Source organism: Antedon bifida, chromosome 3 (genome assembly GCF_963402885.1).
Source record: "Antedon bifida chromosome 3, ecAntBifi1.1, whole genome shotgun sequence".
Classification (NCBI taxonomy): domain Eukaryota; kingdom Metazoa; phylum Echinodermata; class Crinoidea; order Comatulida; family Antedonidae; genus Antedon; species Antedon bifida.
The window spans coordinates 14,535,614-14,553,955 of record NC_136228.1 but is presented as its reverse complement, the minus strand read 5'-3'; the positions used below and the strand labels follow the sequence as shown (position 1 = coordinate 14,553,955).

General features: G+C 31.0%; 1 protein-coding gene across 1 annotated transcript in view; it reads left to right on the top strand.

Moving 5' to 3' along the window:
* The first annotated feature begins 222 nt into the window (after positions 1–222).
* The window catches only part of LOC144838165 (uncharacterized), an 87,264-nt gene continuing 69,144 nt past the window's right edge, over positions 223–18,342 (top strand). The window contains exons 1-4 of the mRNA XM_078693525.1: positions 223–237; positions 823–907; positions 17,579–17,671; positions 18,008–18,167. Coding sequence (XP_078549651.1) covers positions 223–237; positions 823–907; positions 17,579–17,671; positions 18,008–18,167 — 353 coding nt within the window. The remainder of the gene's footprint in view (positions 238–822; positions 908–17,578; positions 17,672–18,007; positions 18,168–18,342) is intronic.

The following is an 18,342-nucleotide window of genomic DNA, read 5'->3' as shown; positions in this document are numbered from 1 at the left end:
GTTTACCACATTATTTAGCAGTAATTTTTACTGTATTGTCTCATATATGGTACATCTGCAGCATTGCAAAATAGGGTAATGTAGGCTTACAAAGAATTGTCAGGACAATTTCACATTTTATTGTTATCCGTATTTATAAACTTCAACTTCAGTATCAATTAGCCTCCATATTAATCAATAGTATTACTACCTCAAAGAGCAGATTTAATCAGACTTACAGATATGGAATTCTCAAGTGTTTGATTTTTTTCACCTTTTTCTCTTTTTACACATAGCACATTCTAACAAGTTTGTTTTGATTTAGATATTCATTTATAAGTCAACTATAATTGTAATGTGTTGTTGCTTTAATATTTCATTTGTATCTGGATAGTATCCAAATATTATTTTCTTTGAAAGTTTATAGTAAAACTATTTGTTGTTTTAAATTATGACTCAAACATTTTAACACATCTACCTACTGTTCCAAAGTAAACTTTTATTCAATTTATCTCTCCTCCATCTTTCAATGTTGAAGGCGGTAGACTATAAACGGCAGCGCTTAAGTTTTGGTTTGGATACAGGAGTTATAGGTGGCGCACTGTACAAATTGATGTCATTTATTGGCAAATAGTAATTTGTATTTACGTCCTAATTTACAACCAATGTTAAAAATAGTAAATCTACGTGTTATTACGTGATGCTCTTTCATCCAATCTCTAGATGGTAAATGTTTGAGCCATGATATAATACTGTATGTATGTGATGCGTAATGAAGGTGTGTTATATTGTATATCAATAATTTCTCAAAACTACTAATAACTAAACCCATTTTTTTAATAGGATGGAAATACACCTGTCTCAGTTTTAGAAAATAACGGGCAGACAAGGGACCAAAGAAAAACTGAAATTTTAAACTTCTTTAAAAGTAAGTGAAATTTTAATTATTAAAATTTTGGAATCAACTAGTTTTCATTACAAACGATAAAGATTTGATTTCTCATCAAGTGAAGAAGAATGTCCAGATCAAAACTAGAAAATAAGCATTAAATGATATATGATTAACAGGTTTAGGTGGCAATAGATTAAATAATCCACTGAGATAGTAGTAAACATGAAAGTTGTGATATGTTGCAAGATGTAAAAACCTTATTTTTTATGATTTGGAAATAAATGCAAATAAATTAGAAAAATGATTTTGTCAATTGCGATAAAAGGAACACAAAAACGTAAACTTCAAAATTCCTTTGAAATAAAAATATTGAATAAATTAGGCCACACTTTACTTTTTTTTTAGAAGGTCTTTTTTCAAATCAAATCAATCTACTTATTCATCAATACATCAAAACAATACACATAACAAAAATAAAGAATAATAAATCTATTAATGAAGATGGAAGGGACCTCCAAGAAACCCCAAGGGGCTTGTGATAGTAGGCCCACTATAAACTAGTTACAAAGACATACAAAAAATAAATTAATAAAATTAATAAAAATGTATAGACAAATAGGCAATGATATTATCAAAAGGGGATGCACATTATTAAGGAATATTTGAACATTATTAATTTGCATATATATGTAAATGTAGAATATTTTTTTGTTTTTTTTAAATGTAATCTATTTTATATATAATGCTATTATTTAAAATTTGTAGTCGCATTCGAGGCAAACAATTTACGATAGGAGGAGATAAATATTGAATATAAAAATCTAATTTTCTTGTTAAATCCCATTTTTTGTTTCCATGATGAATGAATTTTCTCCACACATTTTTAAGCCAGCTTAAGAATACTATTTCTCTGTATGTAAAATTAAGCATCATACGTATCATGTATTTTACCTTGGCTCCTACAATTGTATTATCTTACGACTTCCCATACAAATAGGCACAAAATAATAAGTAATATTTGAGCATAAACGCTTAAATAATTGTAAAAGTTGTTATGAATTAATGAGCTTCAGTAGAGTACTTACACACAGAATAATAGAATATTGCATTCATATTTTGTTTCATTTTCTTTCCAACTTGTTACTTTTTTCTGGGAGCCTAGGCTTAAAGTTTTATACTTACAAGGTTTCCTTCCACACATACTATGTTTTATTAATTATTATCTTACAAGTTTATATAATTATTATTTTATGTATTTTTAATAGTGTGGAGAATATTTATTCAATATCTATTGAATATTGCATTTAATGAATTGAATTGAATTGCAAATATTTATCCTTGGCTTGGTGTAGGCCTACTAAAAAAGGTTGAGAATACAGAACAAAAACTGATAGTAATGTATGACAATGTTTAACAAACTTGTATATGCTAAGGAACTTTCTTATCCAATACATACAAGATTAAACCATTATGTAAGAGTTAAAAATATATTTCAAAGACCCATTCCCTACAAATATCTACGTTTTGTAAAAATAATGCATATATATTACTTTAAAAACATTAAACCAGGTTATTCCTTGTCTTAAATGTACGTTTTATGGTAATTTATAATAAAACTAGATTTGAACTCGTCACTATGGACGAGTTAGGTTATCCGCAGCGCAAACGCCACGTGCACGTCATACGTTAGAATATTACGCACAGAAAAACGATTATGCCATTGAAAAAATGTTAGTGCGCTCTCTATTTTGTGTCACGTCTAAGTATATACAGTTTACACTATATATTGTATACGTACTACATACAGTGCAGAATAGGTGAAAATAAGTGACCCAAGTTATTGACGCTTTTGGACATGATGACGTCATCACAATTTTTAAAATGGTATATCATGCGAAAGATAATTGCTTGGCCTAGACAATATAATTTATATTCGAATGGCCATACGATGACGTCACAATGTCCGGTTAGCCATATCGATGCATGATTCTATATCTACAACTCATCAACTTCCATAATATGCTAAGGTAGCTGAGGGCTTCATTAAAAAATGGCTCTTAACAGATATCGAGAAAAATCTTGATAACAACCAATATGGTTGCCGTAAACACTTTTCTACAACCCATAATTTGGTTGATCTACTAAATGTGTTCTATGAAGGTAGTAACATTCCCAAATCTGTTGGTCAGTTAGTTTTAACTGACTTTAGTAAATCATTCGATTGTGTTGACCACACAATAGCAGTTTCTAAATTAGTAACACTTGGCTGTAGACCTGAAATTGTACCGTGGTTAATTAGCTTTTTGTCAAACAGAACCCAACAAGTACGCTATAAATCCACATTATCAATGAGTGTTAATCTAACATGTGGCGTCCCTCAAGGCACACTCCTTGGGCCTATGATCTTTCTTGCTCTAATTAATGATGCCGTGCAAGACTCGCCATGTAAAACTTGGAAATATGTAGATGATTTGTGCATAGGACAGATAGTAAAAAAGGATGAAATTTCCTCAATTCAGAATGATGTTGCTTTACTGAATGTATGGTCTAATGAAAACAAACTAAAACTTAACCCAACTAAATGTAAAACTATGTATTTTAACTTTCAAAGAAATCAATATGAACATGAACCCCTTTTGATTGGTAATGCTACAATTGAAATCGTTAATGAAACTAAGTTACTAGGTTTATGGATACAAGCCAACCTCAAATGGGACCGTAATGTTAAAGAAATTGTATCCAAAGCCAGCAGACGTCTGCATATATTGTGTAGATTAAGAAAGTTCAATCTTCCGAAATTTGATCTTGTAGATGTATTTAAGAGTTACATAAGACCAAGTGTTGAATATGCTGTCCCAGTATGGCATTCTAGTCTCACTAAGAAACAAAGTGATATGATAGAATCTGTCCAAAAAAGGGCTTGCAGAATAATATTGTGTAATGACTACATATGTTATGACCAAGCACTCAATGATCTTTCTTTAGACACTTTATCTGATAGAAGGCGTAATCTATGCTATAAGTTTGCTCTGAATTGTTCAAAAAGTATTCATTTTGGAAAATGGTTTCCAGTGAAGAATGTAAGTAACATGAAACTAAGACGTGTAAAGTATCAACAACCCAAATGCAGAGTTGAAAGATATAGAAAAAGTGCAATACCATACCTTATCTCGCTTCTAAATGAATAATCATTATATACCACCCAGTACAGCTATGCAATTCTTATTGGTCCTTTTTGGTGTTTTTTTTAGGTGATCATTTAGAATAAAATGATCACCTATTGTTATTGTACAAAATCTTTATTGGTTATCCGCCTCAAGCGGATAAGCCCTTGGAATTGTAGTGTTTCTTTTTGGTTATCCGCCTCAAGCGGATAAGCCCTTGGAATTGTAGTGTTTCTTTTTGGTTATCCGCCTCAAGCGGATAAGCCCTTGGAATTGTAGTGTTTCTTTTTGGTTATCCGCCTCAAGCGGATAAGCCCTTGGAATTGTAGTGTTTCTTTTTGGTTATCCGCCTCAAGCGGATAAGCCCTTGGAATTGTAGTGTTTCTTTTTGGTTATCCGCCTCAAGCGGATAAGCCCTTGGAATTGTAGTGTTTCTTTTTGGTTATCCGCCTCAAGCGGATAAGCCCTTGGAATTGTAGTGTTTCTTTTTGGTTATCCGCCTCAAGCGGATAAGCCCTTGGAATTGTAGTGTTTCTTTTTTTTATTATTCTTCCATATTTCCGCCACTTGTTGTGTTCAGCTTTTCTCTGCAACGTGTTAACATAACATGTTGTAACTTTGTAAACATTTAGACATTTAACTGAAGTTGTACTGCGAAGCTTTTGGACGCTGTCAGAGCCACGTAGCGTAAGTTACGCGCGAATTTCTGAAATTCTTAAATTGATCATAACTTGGAAACAAATAAATATTTTTTAACGAAATTTTCAACCACGGTTGCTTCACATCAATTGTAAACTGTTTTATCGCTACCGAATTTTGTAACATTAGAAAGTGCGCGCGTAAACGGCGTTTGAAATTTTAAAATGCTTCAAATCATTTTCTGATTAAATTAGCGCACGTTTCAGGTCATTTTAAGCGTTTAAAAAATTCCCACCAGATGCGCACATTTTCACGCGCGCACGGCGCAGGGAACGCGTATGAGCCTTTATTTTGCATAGACTGTGTTTTTCAAACTTCAGTTAACAATTTTGCGTTATTTTATTCACTATTCAACTGGAAATGGCGTTACACGAGCACGTTAAACATGACTGGTTGCGCACGTAAAATGTCTAATAATTGTGAAAATGTTGCAAAATATGTCTACTTTTAAAAACGATACAGTTCATCAGAATGCAAGGTTACCCCCATTTTTTATTTTATTTTCTTGCAGTGTATGAATCATAGGTCTGATTTATTATAGTCTTGAATGCTAAAACGTGTTTGATGGCTACATTATGTGCATATTAAATATAATTTTTGAAATTTTGATCATCAAACAAACACTAACATTTTCAAAGAGCAAAACAATAAACATAACGTTTATCTTTTTACTTCACATTTTAATATATAAAACTTGAAAGTATGAACTTTCATAATATGTTACTGTTTAAAATGTGTGAAGATTTCATTATAGTAAAAATTATGATTTAGTTTGATAGGTAATAATCAACTTGCATCGAGGGGTTCACGACATACCGAATGAACGAGTAATTGTTCTTCGGATTTTCTTCAGCAGGTGCTCATATGGCTCGATGTGTAGTGCAACCGACTTTGGTATCAGAGGTACCGGGATCGAATCCCGTCACGGGAAAATAATTAAATAAAAGGATTTATTTGCTTATTACTCTGAAAGGGAGTTTTATTTTCGAATAGGCTACTTTTTGGAAAAGTCATGATTGAAAAGTACTTGAATGCGCAAGATACGTTTGTTGCGGGCGGATAACCAAACTCGTCCTCAAGTGACGAGTTAAGATCTAGTTATTGTTATTCTTCTTTCTGTACACTTTTTGTGTAACAAATATCTCAAAAAGTTGAATGGCAATGATCACAAAAATTACACAATGTCTTTCAAATACTTTAACTTAGACATAATAAGCTTTTCAGTGTGATCACTCATCCGTGACGTCACGTATACGCCATTTTGTGAAATCACATTATCAATCATATCTCCATATTTCATTATCACATATTAATGAAATTCACTACACGTAAACTTCAGGTCAAGCTAAAATATATTGGCAAATAAAAACTCGCGCGATTCAAGGTCATGCGCGTGAAATCGCGCGTTGAAATTTTAAAAAGCTCAAAATTAAGTTTTGATCAATTTAGAGCATGAAATAGGCCATTTGCGTGTTTCAAAAAATTACTGCGCAAAAACACATTTTTGCGCACGCGATTTTTAAAAAGCGTAAAAAAAAAAATTTGATGTATACATCACATTCTACTCACAATCCTTAGTACATTCTCCGACTTTGAGTCCATTCCGACTTATAATAACGCTATACGAGCACGTTAAAAATGACAAAATGTGCACATTAATTGTACAAAAGTGCTAAAAATGGTAAAAAATATGGCCTTTTTAAAATGAATATAACTCTTCAGAATGGCAGGTGACCCCCAATTTTTTTAACTTATTATGGAAGCCAATAAGTTGTAGATATAAATATATATACATATTAGACGTACAAAATGGTATGACGTCATCAAATGGCCACTTGAATTTAAAAATTAGTAATTTTTATCTTTTTGTGTGGATTATCACATTCAATAGAGCGCATCTCCGTTATTTGAGCCCGATTTTTGCAAAAATTTTAGTATGTACTTGCTCAATTAATTATCTTTCTCATAAGTTGGCAACATTTTTATTTTAATGACGTCATCACGCGTAAAAACTTGAATAACCTAGGTCGTGTAATTTCAGCTACACCATACATTTGAATATCTGATAGCTCTTCAGAATTAAAGGTGACCTTGAAGATTATAACTTATTATGAAAGCTGATGAAATGTAGATATGAATTCATATAAAAATTAAGCCTATTGGATGTTGTGATGTTATCATATGGCCAGTTGAAGTTAAAAAGTAGTTTTTAAATTTCTTTAGTCGAAGTTATACAAATTTTAAAGAGCGCGCATTGCGCTTCTACGTGTCAAATTCTCTTCCAATCCTTATATTTATTTGCTCAATTCATTATCTTTCGAAATTGTCATCTTCAAGTTCATTTTGATAATTCCATCATACCAAAAATTGAGAACACGATGTGGGTCCCGTAATTTCACCTATGCTACACTGTATATAGATATACAATATTGTATATGACACATAATAGGTACAACTCAGCACTATAAGTGTATATGCATCATGTCATAGGATGGTGTACATCAACTTTTTACGATCGTATGTTAACGTACATGCTTGTTTAAAAAATGTTAATTTCATTAAAATGATAAAAATGATCACCTATAATTCGTCAAAGTGACGAATTAAATTCTAGTTAGGTGATCATTTAGAATAAAATGATCACCTATTGTTATTGTATGAAATCTTTATTTTTTTAGGTGATCATTTAGAATAAAATGATCACCTATTGTTATTGTATGAAATCTTATTCCGCTTTATTTCTTTCTGTACAGATTTTGTGTGTCAATTATCTCAAAAAGTAAAATGTCAATGTTCACAAAAATTTCACAATATCTTTCAAATACTGTAACTTAATCCTAATAAGCTTTTCAGCGTGATCACTCAACCGTGACGTCATTTATATGCCATTTTGTGAAATCACATTATCAATCATATCTCCATAATTCATTATCACATATTAATGAAATTCACTACACGTAAACTTCAGGTCAAGGGTAAAAATATTAGCAAATAAGAACTTGCGGGTTTCAAGGTCATAAGCGTGAAATCACGTGTTAAAAATTTAAAAAGCTCAAAATTAAGTTTTGATCAATTTAGAGCATGAATTAGGCCATTTGCGTGTTTCAAAAAATTACTGCGCAAAAACACGTTTTTGCGCACGCGAATCTTAGAAAGCGTAAAAAATAAAATGTGATGTATAAATCATATTCTACTCACAATTCTTAGTACATTCACCGATTTTGAGTCCATTCTGACTTAAAATAGTGCTATACGAGCACGTTAAAAAATGACAAAATGCGCACATTAATTGTACAAAAGTGCTAAAAATGGTAAAAAATAAGACCTTTTTAAAATGAATATAACTCTTCAGAATGGAAGGTGACCCCCAATTTTTTTAACTTATTATGGAAGCTACTGAGTTGTAGAGATGAATTCATGTACACATTTGATGTACAACATTTTGTGACGTCATCAAATGGCCACTTGAATTTAAAAATTAGGATTTTTTATCTTTTTTTGTAGATTATCACATTCAATAGAGCGTATCTCCGTTATTTGAGCCCGATTTTCACTCAGATTTCAGTATGTGCTTGCTATATTAATTATCTTTATCATGAGTTGCCATCATTTTATTTTGATGGCGTCATCACGCGTAAAAACTTGAATAACGTAGGTTGTGTAATTTGACCTTCACCGTAAATTTGAATATCTCACAGCTTTTAAGAATTGAAGGTGACCTTGATGATTATAATTGATTATGAAAGCTGATGAAATGTAGATATGAATTCATATAAAAGTTAAGTCTATCGGATGTTGTGACATTATGATATGGCCAGTTGAAGTTAAAAAGTAGTTTTTTTGTCTCTTTCATAAAAGTTATACAAATTTCAAAGAGCGTTCACCGCGCTTCTACGTGCCAAATTTTCTTCCAATTGTTATATTTTATTGCTTAATTCATTATCTTTCGATCTTGTTATCCACAAGTTTATTTTGATAATGTCATCATACCAAAAAAATTAGAACATGATGTGTGTCTGTAATTTCACCAATGCTACACTGTATATAGATATACAGTATATACTGTACATAATGTATATGGCATATAATAGGCACAACTCAGCACTATAAGCGTATATAATAGGATGGCATACATCAACATTTTCCGATCGTATGTTAACATACGTGCATGTTTAAAAATATTAATGTCAATAAAAATGATAAAAATGATCACCTATAATTCGTCAAAGTGACGAATTAAATTCTAGTTTTTTATTTTTTTTATTCTTTCTGTACACTTTTTGTGTAACAAATATCTCAAAAAGTTAAATGTCAATGATTACCAAAATTTCACAATGTCTTTCAAATACTGTAACTTAGTCATAATAAGCTTTTCAGCGTGATCACTCAACCGTGACGTCATTTATACGCCATTTTGTGAAATCACATTATGAATCATATCTCCATAATTCATTATCACATATTAATGAAATTTACTACACGTAAACTTCAGGTAAAGGTAAAAATATTAGCAAATAAAAACTTGCGCGTTTCAAGGTCATTCGCGTGAAATCGCGCGTCAAAAATTTAAAAAGTTCAAAATTACGTTTTGATCAATTTAGAGCATAAATTAGGCCATTTGCGTGTTTTAAAAAATTACTGCGCAAAAACGTGTTTTTGCGCGTGCGTACATAGAAAGCTTAAAAAATACCAATTTTTTATACAAATTGCATCCTAGTGATCTTACTTAGTACATTCACTAAATTTGAGTCCATTCCGACTTAAAATAACGCTTTACGAGCACGTTAAAAATGACAAAATGCGCACAATAATTGTACAAAAGTGCTAAAAATGGTAAAAAATAAGGCCTTTTTAAAATGAATATAACTCTTCAGAATGGAAGATGACCCCCATTTTTTTTAACTTATTATGGAAGTTAATGAGTTGTAGATATAAATGTATATACCCATTAGACGTACAAAATGGTATGACGTCATCATTTGGCCACATGAATTTTTAAAATAGGGTTTTTTCCCATTTTGTCATAGACCACCATATTCAACAGAGCGTAACTCGCTTATCTGTGCTCGATTTTTTTTAAATTTTCAATATATTCTACCTCAACCAATTATGTTACTCATGAGTTGCCAATATTTTCATTTCGATGACGTCATCACGTCTTAAAATTTGAATAACGGTGGTTACGTAATTTCACCTACAACGTATAGTTGAATACCTTACAGCTCTTCTGTATTAAAGTTGACCTTGATGTTTATAACTTATTATGAGAGCTGGTAAAATGTAGATATGAATGCATATAAAAATTAAGCCTATCGAATGTTATGAAGTTACCATATGGCCAGTTGAAGTTAAAAAGTAGTTTTTTCATCTCTTTCGTCAAAGTTATACACATTTTGAAGAGCGCGCACCGCGCTTCTACGTACCAAATTTTCTTCTAATTGTTATATTTTATTGCTCAATTCATTATCTTTCGATATTGGTATCCACAAGTTTATTTTGATAATGTCATCAGTGCAAAAAACTTAGAACATGATGTGTGTCCGTAATTTCACCAATGCTACACTGTATATAGATATACAGTATACTGTACATAATGTGATATGACATATAATAGGCACAACTAAGCACTATAAGCGTATAATAGGATGGCATACATCAACATTTTCCGATCGTATGTTAACATACGTGCATGTTTAAAAAATATTAATGTCAATAAATTTATAAAAATGATCACCTATAATTCGTCAAAGTGACGAATTAAATTCTAGTTAGGTGATCATTTAGAATAAAATGATCACCTATTGTTATTGTATCAAATCTTTATTCTTCTTCTTATTCTTATTATTTATTTCTCTCTGTACAAATTTGTGTAACAATTATCTCAAAAAGTTAAATGTCAATGATCACAAAAATTACACAATGTCTTTCAAATACTTTAACTTAGACATAATAAGCTTTTCAGCGTGATCACTCATCCGTGACGTCACGTATACGCCATTTTGTGAAATCACATTATCAATCATATCTCCATAATTCATTATCACATATTAATGAAATTCACTACACGTAAACTTCAGGTCAAGGGTAAAAATATTAGCAAATAAAAACTCGCGCGTTTCAAGGTCATGCGCGTGGAATCGCGCGTTAAAATTTTAAAAAGCTCAAAATTAAGTTTTGATCAATTTAGAGCATGAAATAGGCCATTTGCGTGTTTTAAAAAATTACTGCGCAAAAACATGTTTTTGCGCACGGGATTTTTAAAAAGCGTAAAAAATAAAATTTGATGTACACATCACATTCTACTCATAATCCTTAGTACATTCTCCGACTTTGAGTCCATTCAGACTTAAAATAACGCTATACGAGCACATTAAAAATGACAAAATGCGCACATTAATTGTACAAAAGTGCTAAAAATGGTCAAAAGTAGGGCCTTTTTAAAATGAATATAACTCTTCAGAATGGAAGATGACCCCCAATTTTTTTAACTTAATATGGAAGCAAATGAGTTGTAGATATAAATGTATATACACATTAGACGTACAAAATGATATGACGTCATCAAAAGGCCACTTGAATTTAAAAATTAGTAATTTTTATCTTTTTGTGTGGGTCATCACATTCAATAGAGCGCATCTCCGTTATTTGAACCCAATTTTTGCACAAATTTTAGTATGTGCTTGCTCAATTAATTATCTTTCTCATGAGTTGTCAACATTTTTATTTTGATGACGTCATCACGCGTAAAAACTTGAAAAACCAAGGTCGTGTATTTTCAGCTACACCATACATTTGAATATCTTACAGCTCTTCAGAATTAAAGGTGACCTTGAAGATTATAATTTATTATAAAAGCTGATGAAATGTAGATATGAATTCATATAAAAATTAGGCCTATCGGATGTTGTGACATTATGAAATTGTCAGTTGAAGTTAAAAAGTAGTTTTTTTCTCTCTTTCGTCAAATGTATACAAATTTCAAAGAGCGCGCATTGCACTTCTACGTGTCAAATTCTCTTCCAATCCGTATATTTATTTGCTCAATTCATTATCTTTCGAAATTGTCATCTTCGAGTTTATTATGATAATTCCATCATACCAACAAATTAGAACATGATGTGGGTCCCGTAATTTCACCTATGCTACACTGTATATAGATATACAGTATATACTGTACATATTGTATATGACACATAATAGGTACAACTCAGCACTATAAGTGTATATGCATCATGTCATAGGATGGCGTACATTTACGATCGCATGTTAACGTACATGCATGTTTAAAAAATGTTAATTTCATTAAAATGATGAAAATGATCACCTATAATTCGTCAAAGTGACGAATTAAATTCTAGTGAGAAATTGTTTTTGTAAAAAAAAATGTTTCTTCGCAATTTCTTTCTGTACAGATTTTGTGTACCAAATATCTCAAAAAGTTTAATGTCAATGATTACCAAAATTTCTGAATGTCTTTCAAATACTTTAACTTAGTCCTAATAAGCTTTTCAGCGTGATCACTCATCCGTGACGTCACGTATACGCCATTTTGTGAAATCACATTATCAATCATATATCCATAATTCATTATCACATATTTATGAAATTCACTACACGTAAACTTCAGGTCAAGGGTAAAAATATGAGCAAATAAAAACGCCCGTGCACGTAGGGTCAAGCGCGTGGAATCGCGCATTAAAAATTTAAAAAGCTCAAAATCACGTTTTAATCAATTTAGAGCATGAATTAGGCCATTTGCGTGTTTCAAAAAATTACTGCGCAAAAAAAATATTTCGCGTGCGCGATACTTACAAGGCGTAAAAATTGCAATTTTTTATACAAATCGCATTCTACTCACCATCCTTAGTACATTCACCAAATTTGAGTCAGTTCCGACTTAAAATAACGCTATACGAGCAGGTTAAAAATGACAAAATGCGCAAATTAATTGCATCAAAGTGCTGAAAATTGTGAAAAATAAGGCCTTTTTAAAATGAATATAACTCTTCAGAATGGCAGGTGACCCCCAATTTTTTTAACTTATTCTGGAAGCCATTGGGTTGTAGATACACATTCATGTACACATTAGACGTACAAAATGGTATGACGTCATCAAATGGCCACTTCAATTTAAAAATTAGTAATTTTTATCTTTTTGTGTGGGTTATCACATTCAATAGAGCGCATCTCCGTTATTTGAGCCCGATTTTCGCAGAAATGTTAGTATGTGCTTGCTCAATTAATTATCTTTCTCATGAGTTGTCAACATTTTATTTTGATGACGTCATCACGTGTAAAAACTTGAATAAACTAGGTCGTGTAATTTCAGCTATACCATACATTTGAATATCTTATAGCTCTTCAGAATTAAAGGTAACCTTGAAGATTATAACTTATTATGAAAGCTGATGAAATGTAGATATGAATTCATATAAAAATTAAGCCTATCGGATGTTGTGATGTTATCATATGGCCAGTTGAAGTTAAAAAGTAGTTTTTAAATTTCGTTAGTCGTAGTTAATCAAATTTCAAAGAGCGCGCATTGCGCTTCTACGGGTCAATTTCTCTTCCAATCCTTATATTTATTTGCTCAATTCATTATCTTTCGAAATTGTCATCTTCGAGTTTATTTTGATAATTCCATTATACCAAAAAATTAGAACATGATGTGGGTCCCATAATTTCACCTATGCTACACTGTATATAGATATACAGTATATACTGTACATATTGTATATGACACATAGGTACAACTCAGCGCTATAAGTGTATATGCATCATGTCATAGGATGGCGTACATCAACTTTTACGATGGTATGTTAACGTACGTCCATGTTTAAAAAATGTTAATTTCATTAAAATGATAAAAATGATCACCTATAATTCGTCAAAGTGACGAATTAAATTCTAGTGAGAAATTGTTTTTGTAAAAAAAAAATGTTTCTTTGCAATTTCTTTCTGTACAGATTTTGTGTAACAAATATCTCAAAAAGTTTAATGCCAATGATTACCAAAATTTCAGAATGTCTTTCAAATACTTTAATTTAGTCCTAATAAGCTTTTCAGCGTGATCACTCATCTGTGACGTCAATTATACGCCATTTTGTGAAATCACATTATAAATCACATCTCCATAATTAATTATCACATATTAATGAAATTCACTACACGTAAACTTCAGGTTAAGGGTAAACATATTAGCGAATAAAAATGCACGCGCACGTAGGGTCAAGCGCGTGGAATCGCGCATTAAAAATTTAAAAAGCTCAAAATTACGTTTTAATCAATTTAGAGCATGAATTAGGCCATTTGCGTGTTTCAAAAAATTACTGCGCAAAAAAAATATTTTGCGCGCGCGATACTTACAAAGCGTAAAAATTGCAATTTTTTATACAAATCGCATTCTACTCACCATCCTTAGTACATTCACCAAATTTGAGTCAGCTCCGAATTTTTTTAACTTATTCGGGAAGCCATTGGGTTGTAGATACATATTCATGTACACATTAGACGTACAAAATGGTATGACGTCATCAAATGGCCACTTCAATTTAAAAATTAGTAATTTTTATCTTTTTGTGTGGGTTATCACATTCAATAGAGCGCATCTCCGTTATTTGAGCCTGATTTTTGCAGAAATTTTAGTATGTGCTTGCTCAATTAATTATCTTTCTCATGAGTTGTCAACATTTTTATTTTGATGACGTCATCACGCGTAAAAACTTGAATAAACTAGATCGTGTAATTTCAGCTACACCATACATTTGAATATCTTATAGCTCTTCAGAATTAAAGGTAACCTTGAAGATTATAACTTATTATGAAAGCTGATGAAATGTAGATATGAATTCATATAAAAATTAAGCCTATCGGATGTTGTGATGTTATCATATGGCCAGTTGAAGTTAAAAAGTAGTTTTTAAATTTCATTAGTCGTAGTTAATCAAATTTCAAAGAGCGCGCATTGCGCTTCTACGTGTCAAATTCTCTTCCAATCCTTATATTTATTTGCTCAATTCATTATCTTTCGAAATTGTCATCTTCGAGTTTATTTTGATAATTCCATCATACCAAAAAATTAGAACACGATGTGGGTCCCATAATTTCACCTATGCTACACTGTATATAGATATACAGTATATACTGTACATACTGTATATGACACATAATAGGTACAACTCAGCGCTATAAGTGTTTATGCATCATGTCATAGGATGGCGTACATCAACGTACGTGCATGTTTAAAAAATGTTAATTTCATTAAAATGATAAAAATGATCACCTATAATTCGTCAAAGTGACGAATTAAATTCTAGTTTCTATTTTAATATTTTAATGCTAAACTTGTTGAATGTTCCTGTATTGTATTTCTTGTGTAAATTGCCTCCTTTTTTATATATAATTATCATTGGTTTTATACTTTTATACAAATTTTAATATTGAGAAAATGTAAATATCTTTGTAATTCAGCTAAGGCTGCGATGATGATAGTGAAATAAATGAAATGAAAAAAAAATGAAAAAGAAATAATATGTAATAAAAAATAAACTTCATAATGTAGTTTAGAATCTATGACTGTTTAAAAAAAGGCATAATTTTGACGAATTTTTGAACTTTTTCATCAAAAACGCGTGCAAATTATCCAATTCCACGTGCTCGTATGACGTGATTTTAAGGCGCAATTGTTTAAAAGTTGGTAAAATTACTAGAAAAGGCTGGAAAAACATAAATCACGCGAAAAAAGTATGTTTTTAACGGCACATGCGCACGCGCGCGTAAAAATTTGCGCGTTCGTGGGAATTTTTTATATGCTCAAAATGTCATGAAACGTGTAGAAAGTTGATTAGAAATTGATTTTTCGCATTTTGAAATTTTAACGTAACTTTCTGTGAAACATGCCATTTTTAATCCATAGAAAGTTTGCGCTTAATGATATAACTTAAATTTTCACTAAGTTTCAATACAAAATGACTTTTGGTTTTTAATCTATGATTAATCATTAAAATTCATAAAATCGCGCGTAAGTCACGTTGCGCAAAACTAAAATCATAAAACGAAGTTTCTTGCATATCTACAGTTAGAGGTCAATCTTCTGACAAAGTTATATAATCTTATGTTGACAAGTATTAGAGATACGCTGCTGACAACATTCTGGGAAAGAAAGAAGAATAAGATAGAAAAAAAAAAAAGATCCTGACAATAACAAGGGGTTATCCGCCAAGTGCGGATAACCAATGAGAGAAACAATGCACTACCTAAGTAGCTCACGGTTTAATATTATAAAGTTTATTAAAATCATTAATAAACTCTTCTCAACTTTCTGATTGTACCAGACGTAGCCATAGCCAGTGGAACAAAGCAAATCGTTCACTTGTTTAGCCCAACAATGTTCATTTCTATTAGTTGAAACATGTAACATTTAAAAGGAAATCTATTTTTATCCATTTCAATGATTTGTAACCAATAATGAATAATAGAAATAAAGCAATCAATGTTTTAAGGATAGTCTGCCTAATTCTGATCCGACAGCCACGCTGGGTGTGCTGTTTCCAATGCCTAAAATAAATCTTAAAAAACGTGTATGTAAATGATCAATTTGTGATAAATTCGAAAAGCCCCATATCTCACTCCCGTAAATTAAAATTGGTAAACTTTGATGTCAAAAATGTGGTTCCATATATTCTCTGGTAGATATTTTGTTTTGCTGTAATGACTGACTTGATTGTAAATAGTGCGTTATTTGCTTTTTCACAATTGTGTTCAATTGTGTTATTCCATTGACCATTTGAATTGAAAACCACTCCCAAGTAAGTATACGATTTAACAACTTCCATTTGAATGTTTATGTAATACCATTTTTCATATTTTCTTAATTTTTCACCTTTTTTAAATACCATTATTTTTTATTTGTTTACATTTACATTTCTAAGACCCCATGTGTCACAAAATATTTCTAATATAATTATTAAATTTTGTAAGCCTTTTCTGTGTCTGCGAATAGTAATAAATCATCAGCATATAGCAGATGGTTTATAAAGCAATCCCTGAATGGTATTTTTGTTATTTTGATTTAGCTAGTAATTCATAAATATATTAAATAGAGATGATGGCAGGGGTGACCCTTGTTGTATTCCAATTGAACATTCAAATATGAGCGTTAATGAGTTTCATATTTTTACATGCGCTAATAATGGTGGGGCTCGAGTTATCTTTATTGTGTTTTGACAAACAGGTATAAAAACAAAATTGGTTACTGGTCATAAAACATAATATAAATAAAAACATTCAAAAAGTTCAAAGCATATTGAAAACTTACAATAGATGTTTTTAATCGCATTTCCTACTGCCAAATTCTGAATCATACCAGTTATTCATATCAGGATTAATTTATTTTCACTTTACCCAGTGAAACCATCCTAATCAACCGTATGTTGCTAGAAACGATTTAGATTCAGGGTCGCTGTCAAAAAAACGTTGCATAACGTCTATATGTTTAAGTTTTAGTTTCACAATTTTTTTTAGGACATAATTAATAACTGTAGTTGTTAACTGTATACATTTTAGTTAAAAATATACTTTATTATTATTATAATAGTATCCAGAATGAATGAGGTTTACCATTTTCATTTAAGTCGATTGCTTGTATATAGTCACCCACAAGCGGTGGTAAGGCTTTGCATCACACAGAGCCTTTATATAACCTTATACTATTGAAAAAAAACCCATTTTTTTTTTAAGATACCATATGACACTTCAAGAGTTTTGCCAAGCTGTGACTTTTAATATAGTGTTTTTTTATGAAAATATATAATATGTAATATTTTTGTTTTGGGTATTTTTTTAGATTCACCAAGTACTGCTGATGAGCAATTTCAAACACAATTTCAGAAACAGACAATTGACGAACAGAAAACAAAACTTCTTAAGCCAGAGAGTGGTGAGTTTAAGAATCATAAGAGCTGCTGTATGTTTTATGATTGTATCTAATATACAGTATAATTTACCAGAATTGTGATTAAAATGGGATTTTAGTAAAAAGAGAATTAAACGCTATAAATAAAGTCGAAAAGTGTGCAACTGATAACAAATGGAGAGATTTTTTTATCATAAATGAAACAATCAGTTGATTGTTTCCATCCAAAATACTGTAATAATGGAATGGAACTATTTTGTAAATTTATGTGGCATGCTTGCTAAATTTTTGCTTGATCGTTGATTTTTGTTGTTGACTTTAATTACTCCAGATGTTCTACAAATCTTAATCAATTTTCAGATTTTTCAACTGATATTGCTGCTCGTGAATTAGAGTATCAGGAAGCGTACAATGAAGCTTTGAAAGAAGGATCTGTCAAAGTCAACCTTGGAATGCTTAAGGTGATTGGACAGGAAGGAGTGGGTAAAACATGCCTCATAAATGCCTGTCTTGGAAAGATGTAAGTACTAGATGGAAAGTAAAATTGACATTACAAAATACATGCAGGTACTACCTAATTACAAATTGTCTATAGAACAAAGTAATAAATTTTAACTTTGTAGTTTAAAAAAAAGATAATTTTAATTGTTGACTAAATAACTGATTTAAAATGTATAACTACTACTGTTATCTAT